The sequence below is a fragment of the Panulirus ornatus genome, chromosome 4 (genome assembly GCF_036320965.1).
Source record: "Panulirus ornatus isolate Po-2019 chromosome 4, ASM3632096v1, whole genome shotgun sequence".
NCBI classification, from domain to species: Eukaryota; Metazoa; Arthropoda; class Malacostraca; order Decapoda; family Palinuridae; genus Panulirus; species Panulirus ornatus.
The window spans coordinates 86,496,512-86,514,231 of record NC_092227.1 but is presented as its reverse complement, the minus strand read 5'-3'; the positions used below and the strand labels follow the sequence as shown (position 1 = coordinate 86,514,231).

The following is a 17,720-nucleotide window of genomic DNA, read 5'->3' as shown; positions in this document are numbered from 1 at the left end:
ACCATCTGTCTGTCTGTCTGTCTGTGTCTGTCTGTCTGTATGTATGTCTGTCTATATGTATGTCTGTCTGTCTGTGTGTCTGTTTGTCTATCTCTGTCTGTCTGACTGTCTATCTTTCTGTCTCTCTGTCTATCTATATGTCTGTCTATTTTTCTGTCTGTCTGTCTGTCTATCTTTCTGTCTCACTGTCTATCTGTCTGTCTGTCTCTCTTTATGTCTGTCTGTCTGTCTATCTTTCTGTCTGTCTGTCTATCTATTTGTCTGTCTATCTTTCTCTCTGTCTGTTCTGTCCGTCTTCTTTCTGTCTGTCTGTCTATCTATCTATCTGTCTGTCTATCTTTCTGTCTGTTCTGTCTATCTTTCTGTCTGTCTGTCTTTCTGTCTATCTATCTGTCTGTCTGTCTGTGTGAGTGGAGAGGCATCTCTAATGACCAGGGCTCCGTGTCTTGTCCACAGTTAACAAGTGATGGCGCCCCCCCCCCTTCCACCCCCCCTCCGACCTGACACCGAGGGAAAGATGGGACGGGAGGCTGAGGGATGGGAAAGTTGGGGATGGGATGGGAAAGAGGGAGGCAGGGGGAGGGATAGGATGGGAGAGGAGGAGGAGGAGGCAGGGATAGGGATGGGACGGGAGAGGAGGAGCCTGGGACAGGGATGGGACGGGAGAGGAGGAGGCTGGGAGAGGGATGGGACGGGAGAAGGATGGGGGAGGGGGGATGGGAAGGCAGCCGCCTGGCCAACAGTACCAGTCAAGGACACTGACTGTCCCCGGCAGCATCACCAACGTCCCCGGCAGCATTACCAACGTCCCCGGCAGCATCACCAACGTCCCCGCAACGCCCCGGCAGCATCACCAACGACCCCGGCAGCATCACCAACGTCCCCGGCAGCATCACCAACGTCCCCGGCAGCATCACCAACGTCCCCGGCAGCATCACCAACGTCCCCGGCAGCATCACCAACGTCCCCGGCAGCATCACCAACGTCCCCGGCAGCATCACCAACGACCCCGGCAGCATCACCAACGTCCCCGGCAGCATCACCAACGTCCCCGGCAGCATCACCAACGTCCCCGCCAGCATTACCAACGTCCCCGGCAGCATTACGAACGTCCCCGGCAGCATTACGAACGTCCCCGGCAGCATTACCAACGTCCCCGGCAGCATTACGAACGTCCCCGGCAGCATTACGAACGTCCCCGGCAGCATTACGAACGTCCCCGGCAGCATTACCAACGTCCCCGGCAGCATTACGAACGTCCCCGGCAGCATTACCAACGTCCCCGGCAGCATTACGAACGTCCCCGGCAGCATCACCAACGTCCCCGGCAGCATTACCAACGTCCCCGGCAGCATTACCAACGTCCCCGGCAGCATTACCAACGTCCCCGGCAGCATCACCAACGTCCCCGGCAGCATTACGAACGTCCCCGGCAGCATCACCAACGTCCCCGGCAGCATTACGAACGTCCCCGGCAGCATCACCAACGTCCCCGGCAGCATTACGAACGTCCCCGGCAGCATTACGAACGTCCCCGGCAGCATCACCAACGTCCCCGGCAGCATCACCAACGTCCCCGGCAGCATTACCAACGTCCCCAGCAGCATCACCAACGTCCCAGGCTTGGACTTGACCTATATGATTCACATATAAACAACCACATTATAACATTGTGCACATTAGAAATTATGGGTTTAATCCAAGGTTCACTGTTTAATCCACAGATTTAAGGTTTGATACACGGGTTTAAGGTCTAGTCCACGGTTTTAAGGTTTAATCCACGGTGTTAGGGTTTAATCCACGGTTTTATGGTTTAATTCACGGTTTTAAGGTTTAATCTACGGTTTTAAGGCTCAAACCACGGTGTTAAGGTTTAATCCACGGTTTTTTTTTTTTTTAAGTTTTCCCATGGTGGTGTGTGCCACAATGATAGTCAACATCACCCAAGGTGGGCAGACCCCGCGCCCCGCTCTCACTGTTAACGAAAGACATATATATATATATATATATATATATATATATATATATATATATATATATATATCCCTGGGGATAGGGGAGAAAGAATACTTCCCACGTATTCCCTGCGTGTCGTAGAAGGCGACTAAAAGGGGAGAGAGCGGGGGGCTGGAAGTCCTCCCCTCTCGTTTTTATTCAATTTTCCAAAAGGGGAGCAGAGAAGGGGGCCAAGGGAGGATATTCCCTCAAAGGCTTAGCCCTCTGTTCTTAGCGCTACCTCGCTAATGTGGGAAATGGCAAGTAGTATATATATATATATATATATATATATATATATATATATATATATATATATATATATATATATATATATATATATATATATATATATTTTTATTATTATTATTATACTTTGTCGCTGTCTCCCGCGTTATATATATATATATATATATATATATATATATATATATATATATATATATATATATATATATATATATATATATTCAATGTGTAGAGGTGAGCCACAGATTCTTACAGTTGAAATAAAGTTGTCGCCGGCGAGAAAATGTCTAGAAAATGTTAAGAAAATTGAGGTTTAGCGGAAGTCACATTGTGGAGGATCGTGTGAGAGAGAGAATGGTGTGGTGTGTGGTGGTGGTGTGGTGTGTGGTGGTGTGTAGTGATGTGTGTGTGGTGTGTGTGGTGTGTGGTGGTGTGTAGTGATGTGTGTGGTGGTGTTGTGTAATGATGTGTGTGGTGGTGGTGTGGTAGTTGTGATTGTATAGTGTGTGTGGTTGGTTTATGGTGTGATGGTGCTGTGGTGAATGGTAGGGTATGTGGTGTGTGGTTTGTGGTGATGGTGGTGGTGGTAGTGGTGGTGTGTGGTGGTGATGGTAGTGGTGTGTGGTGGTGATGGTCGTAGTGTGTGGTGGTGATGATAGTGGTGTGTGGTGGTGATGGTAGTGGTGTGTGGTGGTGATGGTAGTGGTGTGTGGTGGTGATGGTAGTGGTATGTGTTGGTGATGGTAGTGGTGTGTGGTGTGTGGTGATGGTGTGATAGTGTGGTGGTGATGGTAGTGGTGTGTGGTGATGGTGTGATAGTGTGGTGGTGATGGTAGTGGTGTGTGGTGGTGATGGTAGTGGTGTGTGGTGGTGATGGTAGTGGTGTGTGGTGGTGATGGTAGTGGTGTGTGGTGGTGATAGTAGTAGTGTGTGGTGGTGATGGTAGTGGTGTGTGGTGGTGATGGTAGTGGTGTGTGGTGTGTGGTGATGGTGTGATAGTGTGGTGGTGATGGTAGTAGTGTGTGGTGGTGATAGTAGTGGTGTGTGGTGGTGATGGTAGTGGTGTGTGGTGGTGATGGTCGTGGTGTGTGGTGGTGATGGTAGTGGTGTGTGGTGGTGATGGTCGTAGTGTGTGGTGGTGATGATAGTGGTGTGTGGTGGTGATGGTAGTGGTGTGTGGTGGTGATGGTAGTGGTGTGTGGTGGTGATGGTAGTGGTATGTGTTGGTGATGGTAGTGGTGTGTGGTGTGTGGTGATGGTGTGATAGTGTGGTGGTGATGGTAGTGGTGTGTGGTGATGGTGTGATAGTGTGGTGGTGATGGTAGTGGTGTGTGGTGGTGATGGTAGTGGTGTGTGGTGGTGATGGTAGTGGTGTGTGGTGGTGATGGTAGTGGTGTGTGGTGGTGATAGTAGTAGTGTGTGGTGGTGATGGTAGTGGTGTGTGTTGGTGATGGTAGTGGTGTGTGGTGTGTGGTGATGGTGTGATAGTGTGGTGGTGATGGTAGTAGTGTGTGGTGGTGATAGTAGTGGTGTGTGGTGGTGATGGTAGTGGTGTGTGGTGGTGATGGTCGTGGTGTGTGGTGGTGATGGTAGTGGTGTGTGGTGGTGATGGTAGTGGTGTGTGGTAGTGATGGTAGTGGTGTGTGGTGGTGATGGTAGTGGTGTGTGGTGGTGATGGTAGTGGTGTGTGGTGGTGATGGTAGTGGTGTGTGGTAGTGATGGTAGTGGTGTGTGGTGGTGATGGTAGTGGTGTGTGGTGGTGATGGTAGTGGTGTGTGGTGTGTGGTGATGGTGTGATAGTGTGGTGGTGATGGTAGTGGTGTGTGGTGGTGATGGTAGTGGTGTGTGGTGGTGATGATAGTAGTGTGTGGTGGTGATGGTAGTGGTGTGTGGTGGTGATGGTAGTGGTGTGTGGTGGTGATGGTAGTGGTGTGTGGTAGTGATGGTAGTGGTGTGTGGTGGTGATGGTAGTGGTGTGTGGTGGTGATGGTAGTGGTGTGTGGTAGTGATGGTAGTGGTGTGTGGTGGTGATGGTAGTGGTGTGTGGTGGTGATGGTAGTGGTGTGTGGTGGTGATGGTAGTGGTGTGTGGTGGTGATGGTAGTGGTGTGTGGTGGTGATGGTGTGATAGTGTGGTGGTGGTGTTGGGGATGACATCACTTAAGCTGTATGTAAGCTTCGGTAACAGCGACGCTTACCGTGACAGACAGCTAAAGCTGTGCAGAAAAAAAAAAATGTAAAATGAAAAAAGGGCCAGACGACCCCATCTTAATGTCCACTGACCTCAGTACACCTGCACCATCTGTCCACCCAGCTGGTGATACAACTTTTATATACGTCTCCCAAGACTCCACCAGCTGCTGTGTCTCTCCCCTCGTCCTACTCAGGGGGTTAACCACACAGGTGAGACTTCACGTAGGTAACTTGGGTCCTGATGGCTCGATGGCGAGGGATGGCTGGCTTGCTCCTGGAGAGCACAGGCTCGAAACTGGTGCAGTGTGGACCTACTGGACCGGTACATCGTCATGCAGCAGCTTGTGCAGTGTGGACCTACTGGACCGGTACATCATCATACAGCAGCTGGTGCAGTGTGGACCTACTGGACCGGTACATCATCATACAGCAGCTGGTGCAGTGTGGACCTACTGGACCGGTACATCATCATACAGCAGCTGGTGCAGTGTGGACCGACTGGACCGGGACATCGTCTTGAAACAAGAGCACACCTTTTGCCACCATTACCCACCGTTTTCTTCTCGACTCTATGGTGGCATTTTCCCCATCAGGCCGAGGTAAGGGTCAACTAATACCGTTGTTCTGTTCATAATCCATTTCCAGACTCTCTTCAGCCGCCTGGAAAACCTCGAGACCATGAACCATCCTGACGAAGGTCACGCACAGACCTTCCCTAGGGCGAGGTGGGAGAAGGCCAGTGGTTCTATTGCATGTATACCATCGTAGATTCCAGTCGTGGATCCAGGCCTACATCTCGTGTAACCCGACCTGGAAGATGGACTGGATGAGCTGCATACAACAGTTCCAGGAGTTCTCTCCTTGGGGCAGCCTTCTTGTGTGTCCATCTTCGGTATTACTGACACCTTTATCCATGTCCAAGTGATCATGGTGGGTGGATCCAGGCCTACATTCCCCCTTCTAACCAGACCTGGAAAGTGGGCTGGAAGAGCTGCTCAAACTTCCAGTCGGTTCCTCCTTCAGGCAACCTTCTGGTGCGATGATGGATGAGGGGTCGCACTACGTCCATGGGGAAAATTCAACTTCACTTCTGTATTTCGTCGATTCCAATGGACGTGTCCACCGTTAAGTCGTCGACCCGGGCCCAGGGTGACATGTGAGGGACGCCCCTCACCTCAGCGGACCGGGGGGGGGGGGGGGGTTGCTACACATCTGAGGGACGCCCCTCACCTCAGCGGACTGGAGGGGGGGGGGGTGCTACACATCTGAGGGCCGTCCCTCACCTCAGCGGACTGGAGGGGGGGGGGGGTTGCTACACATCTGAGGGACGTCCCTCACCTCAGCGGACTGGAGGGGGGGGGGGGGTTCCTACACATCTGAGGGACGTCCCTCACCTCAGCGGACGGCGGGGGGGGGGGGGGGGGGCGGGGGGTTGCTGCTACACGCGTCATGGTTGCCACCTGTGTGGGCGGGTGTGTGACAGGCGTCAGGTGTCCAGAAAAGATGGTAATGATGGATCATCATAGGATGACGCGCCCGTCGTGCTGCTACCCCTCTTCCTGCCCCTCCTCCTTTTGTACCCTCCTCCTCCTCCTCCTCCTTTTTGTCGAAATATGGCAACACTGCACTGACGGACTGAGAGACAATTTTCGTTGCTTTTTTTGTTGTTGGAGGAGGAGGATGAAAAGGTGGAGGGGAGGAGGTGGTGGGGGAGACGTGTGTGGTTAGGGGGTAGCTTAGGTTTAATGACTAGACCGGTGTTTCCTTCTTCCCTCCCTCCCACGTCAGCCGCCATGGCTCGGGGCGCTGTCTCTGGCTGACGCTAACATTCTGACTTAAGCGGCTGGGAAGCCATCAGCCACACACACTCCTGCCTCTAGCCCAGCTCTGTAGGGAACCGAGCCAGGCTGTGGGGTAGAGAGTGGCGAATCCATATTCTAAGGCAAGGAGGAGGAGGGGGAGGAGGAGGAGGGGGAGGAGGAGGGGATGTACAACTCCCGTGGGTTTTAAATTATGCAAGATTGAAATTGAAGAAGATTGACGCGTCGGAAACTGATGCTTCTCCTCCCAACCCACCCTGCTGGCGGTGCAGCTGGGTGGTGGTGTTGACGATGGTGGTGGTGTGTCGGGTACACACACTGGTCCCTCACCTGCAGCTGCTGCAGCAGTAGAGGGCCCCCTACAGCTGCTGCAGCAGTAGGGGGCCCCCCCTCAGTTCTGGTACATACTGCTCCTTCACCAGCAGCAGCTGTTGTGGGACACATTGGCCCTTCGCTCACTGCTCAATATGCCTCAACTCCCTCAATCTCTTCCTCTCCCCCAGTTCACAACCAACTACCCCCCTGGGAAGGCTGACCTCAGCTATATTCTATATTGGAAGTTGTGAAAGCTATAACTCTGGCTGGCTGCCGGGAATATATGGTGGGAGATCCTTGTCTCTGTGATTGGTTTGATCAAATACCAGAGTTTAGGGAAAATGTTGCCAGGTCAATGTGAGGCAGAAGGGTTTGATCTTTACGGAGAAAAGGTTTATTTTACCTGTTTAGACTGTCCCTTCTGCCGTCACTCTATTCCCTTCCCTTCACTGTCCCTCCTGCCGTCACTCCATTCCCTTCCCTTCACTGTCCCTCCAGCCGTCACTATATTCCCTTCCCTTCACCAACTGTAACAACTCCGTATTCCCCTCCCCTCCCCTCCCCTCCCTTCCCTTCACCAACCGTCACAACTCAGTATTCCCCTCCCTTCTCATCACCAACCGTTACAACTCAGTATTCCCCTCCCTTCCCTTCACCAGCCGTCACAACTCAGTATTCCCCTCCCTTCCCTTCACCAACCGTCACAACTCAGTATTCCCCTCCCCTTCCCTTCCCTTCCCTGCCCCATCATCCGTCACAGTTCTCAATATTTCCCTTCACTGCCACTGCCACGCCTCAGTGGTAGCCATTCCACTTTGTTTGCATCGTGTACCAACTTAATATATTCAGTGCCTTTGTGTCCGTCCTTGTCCAGGCTTCCTGTTACAGGCGGGGATGCCATTGGCAGGGATGGAAGGGGACGCCCCTAATTGTATGGTATCTTTGTCCCTGGATCTCTCTGTCAGCCGGCACGCAGGGTGTTGGCTATGCTGGGCGGCAGCCAGGGAGTTGGCTGTGGTGGGTAGCACCCAAGGTGTTGGCCAAGCTGGGCGGCACCCAAGGTGTTGGCCATGCTGGGCGGCACCCAGGGTGTTGGCCATGGTGGGTGGCACCCAGGGTGTTGGCTATGGTGGGTGGCACCCAGGGTGTTGGCTATGGTGGGCGGCACCCAGGGTGTTGGCTATGGTGGGCGGCACCCAGGGTGTTGGCTATGGTGGGCGGCAGCCAGAGTGTTGGCCATGCTGGGCGGCAGCCAGAGTGCGTTTATAGTAGTAGAGGTCGAGTGTGTTGCCGATATTCCGACTTGTCATAGTTGTGTCTCTTATCATCATGTCACAAGTATGGTACACTGTTTACAGGTATGGTACACCGTTTACAGGTATGGTACACCGTTTACAGGTATGGTACACTGTTTACAGGTATGGTACACCGTTTACAGGTAGGGTACACCGTTTACAGGTATGGTACACTGTTTACAGGTATGGTACACTGTTTACAGGTATGGTACACTGTTTACAGGTATGGTACACTGTTTACAGGTATGGTACACTGTTTACAGGTAGGGTACACTGTTTACAGGTATGGTACACCGTTTACAGGTATGGTACACTGTTTACAGGTATGGTACACTGTTTACAGTTAGGGTACACTATTTACAGGTAGGGTACACTGTTTACAGGTAGGGTTCACTGTTTTAGTTCCTATTCGTCGATGTTGGAGTGTTGTGTTGTTCTCTGGTGCTGATTTTGTGAATGTCTTATGACCCAGCAGCTGACGATTCCACATACTCAACTCTTTTCTCCTCTAACTCTGGTGCTCATTCTCTTTCTCGCACTGGACTTTTGTCTTTCTTGCACTGAACTATTCTCTTTCTAGCACTGAACTATTTTCTTTCTCGTACTGAACTATTCTTTTTTTCGCAGTGAACTATTCTCTTTCTTGCACTGAACAATTCTCTTTCTCGCACTGAACTATTCTCTTTCTTGCACAGAACTATTTTCTTTCTCACACTGAACTATTCTCTTCCTCGCACTGAACTATTCTCTTTCTTGGACTGAACTATTCTCTTTCTCGCACTGAACTATTCTCTTTCTCGCATTGAACTATTCTCTTTTTGTGAACAGTGATGTTGCATCCATCTCTCTATTCTACAGCTATTATTTCGGCCACAGCTTTTGTAAACTGTATACATGTGTCCCAGCTTCTAAGACCTTAATCCTGTGCATTCCCTCTGGCCGCTATTTGTGTATGTGAAGACTAACAAAATGAGGAGTCCATTATAGTACCTCCTTCTCTCCCTGTGTAGTGAAGTTGTCGAATTCTCTTGCCTCCTCCTGTTACCTCTTAAAGACCCGGGTCTCCAGGCATTTGAGGGACTTACAGGAAATTCCTGCCGTCCAGTGGTCTGTTATTATTTGTTTTTGTCCTGCGCATTTATTTTACCCTTCAGCCAAGATGGTCAACACTGGGGTCATTACGTTTGCCCGTGCCACAGCAGCTTGGTTGTGGTGTTTGCTGTCATACATTATGTGTTTGGGGTGTTTGCTGCCACGTTGTGTGTCTGGGGTGTTTGCAGCTACACAATGTATGTTTGGTATGTTTCCTACCACACAATGTGTGTTTGCGATGTTTGCTACCACACATTGTGTGCCTGGGATGTTTGCTACTACATAGTGTGTGTTTGGGATGTTTGCTACCACACATTGTGTGCCTGGGTGTTTGCTACCACACAGTGTGTGTTTGGGGTGTTTGCTACCACACAGTGTGTGTTTGGGGTGTTTGCTACCACACAGTGTGTGCCTGGGGTGGTTGCTGCCACACATTGTGTGCCTGGGGTGTTTGCTACCACACAGTGTGTGCCTGGGGTGGTTGCTAGCACACAGTGTGTGCCTGGGCGTTTGCTGCCAGACATTGTGTGCCTGGGGTGTTTGCTACCACACAGTGTGTGCCTGGGGTGTTTGCTACCACACATTGTGTGCCTGGGGTGTTTGCTACCACACAGTGTGTGCCTGGGGTGGTTGCTAGCACACAGTGTGTGCCTGGGCGTTTGCTGCCAGACATTGTGTGCCTGGGGTGTTTGCTACCACACAGTGTGTGCCTGGGGTGTTTGCTACCACACATTGTGTGCCTGGGGTGTTTGCTACCACACAGTGTGTGCCTGGGGTGGTTGCTACCACACATTGTGTGCCTGGGGTGGTTCCTACCATACAGTGTGTGCCTGGGGTGTTTGATGCCCCATGGTGGGGCGTTGATGTGGGCGGCGTGTGTTTATGTTATTGTTTGCGGTCATGTCACCAGATGGGGACCCTTGCCTCTTCCTCCCCTGGTCAAGTTTACCTCATGCCTCTCCCTCATCCTCCCGTCTCCCTACTGGTGAACACAGAGGATAGTTATGGTGTACCCATATCTATCCTCTGTGTATTGATATACTTCTATTTACTGTTGCCCTCCCGTCTCCTAACTGTTGTACCCCTGTATCACCTGACTTGACTGTTGTACCCTGTAGTTGTTTCATGGTTGTACCCTGTAGTTTCACTGTTGTACCCCGTAGTTTCACTGTTTTACCCCATAAATTCACTGTTGTACCCCGTAGTTTCACTGTTGTACCCCGTGTCAGAACTGTTGTGCCTCATCTGTTTACCGTTTGAGTATCTGGTTGAGGTGTTTGGACGGGGTCCTTTGTCACTGACATGAGGGTCCTACTGCCCATGCTAGGATGGTTGACCATCCTACTGCCTCTACTGTGGTGAATGACCATCCTGCTGCCTCTTCTGTGGTGGTTGACCGTCCTGCTGCCTCTACTGTGGTGGTTGACCGTCCTGTTGCCTCTGTTGTAGTGGTTGGCTATCCTGCTGCCTCTGCTGTGGTGGTTGGCTATCCTGCTGCCTCTACTGTGGTAGTTGGCTATCCTGCTGCCTCTGCTGTGGTGTTTGGCTGTTCTGCTGCCTCTACTGTGGTGGTTGACTGTCCTGCTGCCTCTACTGTGGTGAATGACCATCCTGCTGCCTCTACTGTGGTGGTTGACCGTCCTGTTGCCTCTGTTGTGGTGGTTGACTATACTACTGCCTCTTCTGTGATGACTGACCATCCTGCTGCCTCTACTGTGGTGAATGACCATCCTGCTGCCTCTACTGTGGTGAATGACCATCCTGCTGCCTCTGCTGTGGTGGTTGGCTATCCTGCTGCCTCTGCTGTGGTGGTTGGCTATCCTGCTGCCTCTACTGTGGTGAATGACCATCCTGCTGCCTCTGCTGTGGTGGTTGGCTATCCTGCTGCCTCTGCTGTGGTGGTTGGCTATCCTGCTGCCTCTGCTGTGGTGGTTGGCTATCCTGCTGCCTCTGCTGTGGTGGTTGGCTATCCTGCTGCCTCTGCTGTGGTGTTTGCTACCACACAGTGTGTGTTTGGGGTGTTTGCTACCACACATTGTGTGCCTGGTGTTTGCTACCACACATTGTGTGCCTGGTGTTTGCTACCACACATTGTGTGCCTGGGGTGTTTGCTACCACACATTGTGTGCCTGGTGTTTGCTACCACACATTGTGTGCCTGGTGTTTGCTACCACACAGTGGTGTGCCTGGGGTGGTTGCTACTACATAGTGTGTGCCTGGGGTGTTTGCTACCACACATTGTGTGCCTGGGGTGGTTGCTACTACATAGTGTGTGCCTGGGGTGTTTGCTACCACACATTGTGTGCCTGGGGTGTTTGCTACCACACAGTGTGTGCCTGGGGTGGTTGCTACCACACATTGTGTGCCTGGTGTTTGCTACCACACAGTGTGTGCCTGGGGTGTTTGCTACCACACATTGTGTGCCTGGTGTTTGCTACCACACAGTGTGTGTTTGGGGTGTTTGCTACCACACAGTGTGTGTTTGGGGTGTTTGCTACCACACAGTGTGTGTTTGGGGTGTTTGCTACCACACAGTGTGTGCCTGGGGTGTTTGCTACCACACAGTGTGTGTTTGGGGTGTTTGCTACCACACATTGTGTGCCTGGTGTTTGCTACCACACATTGTGTGCCTGGTGTTTGCTACCACACAGTGTGTTGCCTGGGGTGTTTGCTACCACACAGTGTGTGCCTGGGGTGGTTGCTACCACACAGTGGTGTGCCTGGGGTGGTTGCTACCACACAGTGGTGTGCCTGGGGTGGTTGCTACCACACAGTGGTGTGCCTGGGGTGGTTGCTACCACACATTGTGTGCCTGGTGTTTGCTACCACACAGTGGTGTGCCTGGGGTGGTTGCTACCACACAGTGGTGTGCCTGGGGTGTTTGCTACCACACAGTGTGTGCCTGGGGTGGTTGCTACCACACAGTGTGTGCCTGGGGTGGTTGCTACCACACAGTGGTGTGCCTGGGGTGGTTGCTACCACACAGTGGTGTGCCTGGGGTGGTTGCTACTACATAGTGTGTGCCTGGGGTGGTTGCTACCACACAGTGGTGTGCCTGGGGTGGTTGCTACCACACAGTGTGTGCCTGGGGTGGTTGCTACCACACAGTGTGTGCCTGGGGTGGTTGCTACCACACAGTGTGTGCCTGGGGTGGTTGCTACCACACAGTGGTGTGCCTGGGGTGGTTGCTACTACATAGTGTGTGCCTGGTGTTTGCTACCACACAGTGGTGTGCCTGGGGTGGTTGCTACCACACAGTGGTGTGCCTGGGGTGGTTGCTACTACATAGTGTGTGCCTGGGGTGTTTGCTACCACACAGTGGTGTGCCTGGGGTGGTTGCTACCACACAGTGGTGTGCCTGGGGTGGTTGCTACCACACAGTGGTGTGCCTGGGGTGGTTGCTAGCACACAGTGTGTGCCTGGGGTGGTTGCTAGCACACAGTGTGTGCCTGGGGTGGTTGCTACCACACAGTGTGTGCCTGGGGTGTTTGCTACCACACATTGTGTGCCTGGGATGTTTGCTACCACACAGTGTGTGCCTGGGGTGGTTGCTACCACACATTGTGTGCCTGGTGTTTGCTACCACACATTGTGTGCCTGGGGTGGTTGCTACCACACATTGTGTGCCTGGGGTGGTTGCTACCACACATTGTGTGCCTGGTGTTTGCTACCACACATTGTGTGCCTGGTGTTTGCTACCACACATTGTGTGCCTGGGGTGTTTGCTACCACACATGTGTGCCTGGGGTGTTTGCTACCACACAGTGGTGTGCCTGGGGTGGTTGCTAGCACACAGTGTGTGCCTGGGGTGGTTGCTACCACACAGTGGTGTGCCTGGGGTGGTTGCTACTACATAGTGTGTGCCTGGGGTGGTTGCTAGCACACAGTGTGTGCCTGGGGTGGTTGCTACCACACAGTGTGTGCCTGGGGTGGTTGCTACCACACAGTGGTGTGCCTGGGGTGGTTGCTAGCACACAGTGTGTGCCTGGGGTGGTTGCTAGCACACAGTGTGTGCCTGGGGTGGTTGCTACCACACAGTGGTGTGCCTGGGGTGGTTGCTACCACACAGTGGTGTGCCTGGGGTGGTTGCTACCACACAGTGGTGTGCCTGGGGTGGTTGCTACTACATAGTGTGTGCCTGGTGTTTGCTACCACACATTGTGTGCCTGGGGTGGTTGCTAGCACACAGTGTGTGCCTGGGGTGGTTGCTACCACACATTGTGTGCCTGGGGTGTTTGCTACCACACATTGTGTGCCTGGTGTTTGCTACCACACAGTGTGTGCCTGGGGTGGTTGCTACCACACATTGTGTGCCTGGGGTGGTTGCTACTACATAGTGTGTGCCTGGGGTGTTTGCTACCACACAGTGTGTGCCTGGGGTGTTTGCTACCACACAGTGTGTGCCTGGGGTGGTTGCTACCACACAGTGGTGTGCCTGGGGTGGTTGCTAGCACACAGTGTGTGCCTGGGGTGGTTGCTACCACACAGTGTGTGCCTGGGGTGGTAGCTATCCCCCCCCCCCCCCACTCTCCACCTTCCCCCCCCCCCCCCCAAACCCTCCCCCGGGGGTCGTCTTGCCACCATTACCATCACTGCTGCAGTTGGCACAGCTGTTGTCAGACTGCCGAACGACTGGAGGGGGGGAGGTGGGGGGCGGGGGTTCTCTAGTGCCGCACAAGACCATCCTGGAATGATGTCGTTAACTAGGTAGTTGACGAGGTGCTGTATGACTGGTGGTTGTGGCTGGGTTGTTGTTAGATGATTAGTGTTGTTGGCAGGTGGTTGGTGTTGTTGGCAGGTGGTTGGTGTTGTTGGCAGGTGGTTAATGTTGTTGACAAGTGACAGGTGTTGTTGGCAGGTGGTTAGTGTTGTTGGCAGGTGGTTGGTGTTGTTGGCAGGTGGTTGGTGTTGTTGGCAGGTGGTTAGTGTTCTTGGTGGAGGTTGGAATTGTTGGCAGGTGGTTGGTGTTGTTGGCAGGTGGTTGGTGTTGTTGGCAGGTGGTTGGTGTTGTTGGCAGGTGGTTGGTGTTGTTGGCAGGTGGTTGGTGTTGTTGGCAGGTGGTTGGTGTTGTTGGCAGGTGGTTGGTGTTGTTGGCAGGTGGTTGGTGTTGTTGGCAGGTGGTTGGTGTTGTTGGCAGGTGGTTGGTGTTGTTGGCAGGTGGTTGGTGTTGTTGGCAGGTGGTTGGTGTTGTTGGCAGGTGGTTGGTGTTGTTGGCAGGTGGTTGGTGTTGTTGGCAGGTGGTTGGTGTTGTTGGCAGGTGGTTGGTGTTGTTGGCAGGTGGTTGGTGTTGTTGGCAGGTGGTTGGTGTTGTTGGCAGGTGGTTGGTGTTGTTGGCAGGTGGTTGGTGTTGTTGGCAGGTGGTTGGTGTTGTTGGCAGGTGGTTGGTGTTGTTGGCAGGTGGTTGGTGTTGTTGGCAGGTGGTTGGTGTTGTTGGCAGGTGGTTGGTGTTGTTGGCAGGTGGTTGGTGTTGTTGGCAGGTGGTTGGTGTTGTTGGCAGGTGGTTGGTGTTGTTGGCAGGTGGTTGGTGTTGTTGGCAGGTGGTTGGTGTTGTTGGCAGGTGGTTGGTGTTGTTGGCAGGTGGTTGGTGTTGTTGGCAGGTGGTTGGTGTTGTTGGCAGGTGGTTGGTGTTGTTGGCAGGTGGTTGGTGTTGTTGGCAGGTGGTTGGTGTTGTTGGCAGGTGGTTGGTGTTGTTGGCAGGTGGTTGGTGTTGTTGGCAGGTGGTTGGTGTTGTTGGCAGGTGGTTGGTGTTGTTGGCAGGTGGTTGGTGTTGTTGGCAGGTGGTTGGTGTTGTTGGCAGGTGGTTGGTGTTGTTGGCAGGTGGTTGGTGTTGTTGGCAGGTGGTTGGTGTTGTTGGCAGGTGGTTGGTGTTGTTGGCAGGTGGTTGGTGTTGTTGGCAGGTGGTTGGTGTTGTTGGCAGGTGGTTGGTGTTGTTGGCAGGTGGTTGGTGTTGTTGGCAGGTGGTTGGTGTTGTTGGCAGGTGGTTGGTGTTGTTGGCAGGTGGTTGGTGTTGTTGGCAGGTGGTTGGTGTTGTTGGCAGGTGGTTGGTGTTGTTGGCAGGTGGTTGGTGTTGTTGGCAGGTGGTTGGTGTTGTTGGCAGGTGGTTGGTGTTGTTGGCAGGTGGTTGGTGTTGTTGGCTGATGGTTGGTGTTGTTGGCAGGGACAGGTGTTGTTGGCAGGTGGTTAATGTTGTTGACAAGTGACAGGTGTTGTTGGCAGGTGGTTAGTGTTGTTGACAAGTGACAGGTGTTGTTGGCAGGTGGTTAATGTGATGGTGGTGATAGAGATGATGATGGTGGTGGTAGAAATGGTGATGATGGTGGCGGTGATGGAGATGATGACGGTGGTGGTGGTGATGGAGATGATGGTGGTGTTGGTAGAGACGGTGATGGTGATGGTAGTTGTGATGGTGATGATGATGATGATGGTAGTAGTGGTGGAGATGGTTTTGGTGGTGGTGATGGCGTTCGAGTTGGTGAGGGAGATCGTAATGTTGGAGGCAAGAGTTGGTGAAACAGCTTCGTCATATACTGTGGTAATGACTTTTGCCTCAGGGTCACCCTTGTATTCTACTAATTACTGCTTAATCACCCCCACAGTTCATTAGCAGTAATTATATGCGGATGAATTACGCTTCTTGATCCATTAACTTGTAAAGGTCATTAGCGTTCGTTTTTGTCTGACCTTCCCCCGTGGCTAATGACCTCCTCCTTGGTCATCAGTAATTGGTGATGGGAACTTAGGTTAAAGTGACTGGAAACGATCCATCATTGAGTCCAGGAAGCTCCGAGCTGATACACTCAAGAACATGACGTGTTAAACAAGTTATTTCTTTTCGTAATATAAATATTTATTTTCACGTATGGACACACGGTTAAGAAAAAATATGTATCTTCCTGCATGGGTCCGATGTTATTTCAAAATGATCGATACGTCTCGTGTTGTCTCGTTAGGGTTGGTAAGCGTAAGAATGTGAAGAAAAAGTACCTCGATAATTATAGTTGCCCCATTTTATAGTTATTCCCATCGAGATATGAAATCATTATAACATTTATTATAGCAAATGACAGGAAATGTCGCTAGCAATAGATGTATTACAGTGTTATGAAAGCTGGACTTCCAATTTTTGGGCTAGTCCAATGGCCATTTTTCAAAATCCTTCGTCTGCAGTGCCATATTTCTTCACACAAAAAAAGAAAATTGGTCAGATACTTTTTTTGCCGTGTGTACGTCCGTGTTACCGATAATTATCGTAATAACACTGATTACACAAAATTACGATTACTCAGGTGGAATGTAATTCAAGGAACGATTACATCTGATGACCTGACCTTCAACAATCACAACATACAAGCTATTTGCGTACATGTTGACGGGAGATAACGCGGGTCATCATCCGTCTATAACAACCTCCCACCACACCACACTTCTCTGCTAACCTCAACCTTCAAGCTAACAGGAATTATCAGATTATAAAGATCATTCATAGATGCGATGATTGTCAACAACCAACACTTGTCATGACGCCTGGAGTCTCTCTGTCTCTCAGACTATACCTTTATCTCCCAATCTCTCACACTTCCCATATCTCTCAGTATCTTACACTTCTCTATATCTCTCAGTATCTCACACTTCTCTATATTTCTCAGTTACTCACACTTCCCATATCTCTCAGTCTCTCACACTTCACTATATCTCTCAGTCTCTCACGCTTCCCATATCTCTCAGTCTCTCTCACTGTCTCTATCTCTCAGCCTCTCACACTTCACTATATCTCTCAGTCTCTCACGCTTCCCATATCTCTCAGTCTCTCACACTGTCTCTATCTCTCAGCCTCTCACACTTCACTATATCTCTCAGTCTCTCACGCTTCCCATATCTCTCAGTTTCTCACACTTCTCTATATCTCAGTCCCTTACACTGCCCATATCTCTCAGTCTCTCTCACTGCCAATATCTCTCAGTCTCACATTTCTCATATCTCTCAGTCCCCTACAGAAGCAGGACATCAATATAATTTCCTGGGAATAGAATATATACACGAGGACCACGTGACTGTACCTTTCTGGGGAAAAAATATATGGACCTCCGTGGTATATTGGTCAGCGTTCCTGACCGTGACGCATTCACTGGTCTCACAGCCCAGGGTGGAGCATGGCATAGGTTCGAATCCTGGTTACGGCACTCGGTCCACAGTTAACCCAGCTGTTCATCCGGCTCTAGGGGGTTGGTCGATAAAATGGGTACCTAGCTTAGGCTAGGGTACACACACACACACACACACACACACACACACACACACACACACACACACACACACACACACGCACACACACAGAATTGACAATCCTGAAAAATGTACACATATGAGGTACACGTGATAACTATTGTGGGATAAGAATACACAACCAAATTGTTACTGTGACATCCCTGGGATGCAGTATTGTCCCAGAGGAACGTCCGGGCAACACCTGACCGTTCCCTGACCCCATTCCCAACAGTTCCAGGCCTGTTCCCAAGTATTCCTGGTCATTCCCAGTTACGTAGTCCCAGCCATTCTCAGCTGAGCTTCATAACACTGTATTACTCCGAAAACGTAAGTTGTGTGTGTGGCTTACCTCATTACTCAGACCTTCCTCCCTCCAGGGAGGGGCCTTCCTCCCTCGAGGGGGAGGGTCTTCCTCCCTCCAGGGAGGGGCCTTCCTCCCTCCAGGGAGGGGCCTTCCTCCCTCTAGGGAGGGGCCTTCCTCCCTCCAGGGAGAGGCC

The 17,720-nt window shown here is 51.7% G+C and overlaps 1 protein-coding gene across 1 annotated transcript; it reads right to left on the bottom strand.

Annotated features, from left to right (window-relative positions):
* Window positions 1-819: 819 nt before the first annotated feature.
* On the bottom strand, window positions 820-5,123 carry LOC139764905 (uncharacterized). Its single transcript, XM_071691978.1, has 2 exons — window positions 5,054-5,123; window positions 820-1,634 (listed from the first exon to the last, which is right to left on the bottom strand). Exons 1-2 carry the CDS (start codon window positions 5,121-5,123, stop codon window positions 820-822), a joined length of 885 nt encoding a protein of 294 aa, XP_071548079.1.
* Between the last annotated feature and the right edge of the window lie 12,597 nt (window positions 5,124-17,720).

Excerpts from the sequence above, each read along its gene's own strand:
- LOC139764905 (XM_071691978.1), bottom strand. The coding sequence starts at position 5,123 with ATGGTTCATGGTCTCGAGGTTTTCCAGGCGGCTGAAGAGAGTCTGGAA. Across the intron at positions 1,635-5,053 it reads GGATTATGAACAGAACAACG|GTCAAGTCCAAGCCTGGGAC; the intron begins GTATTAGTTGAC and ends TGAATCATATAG.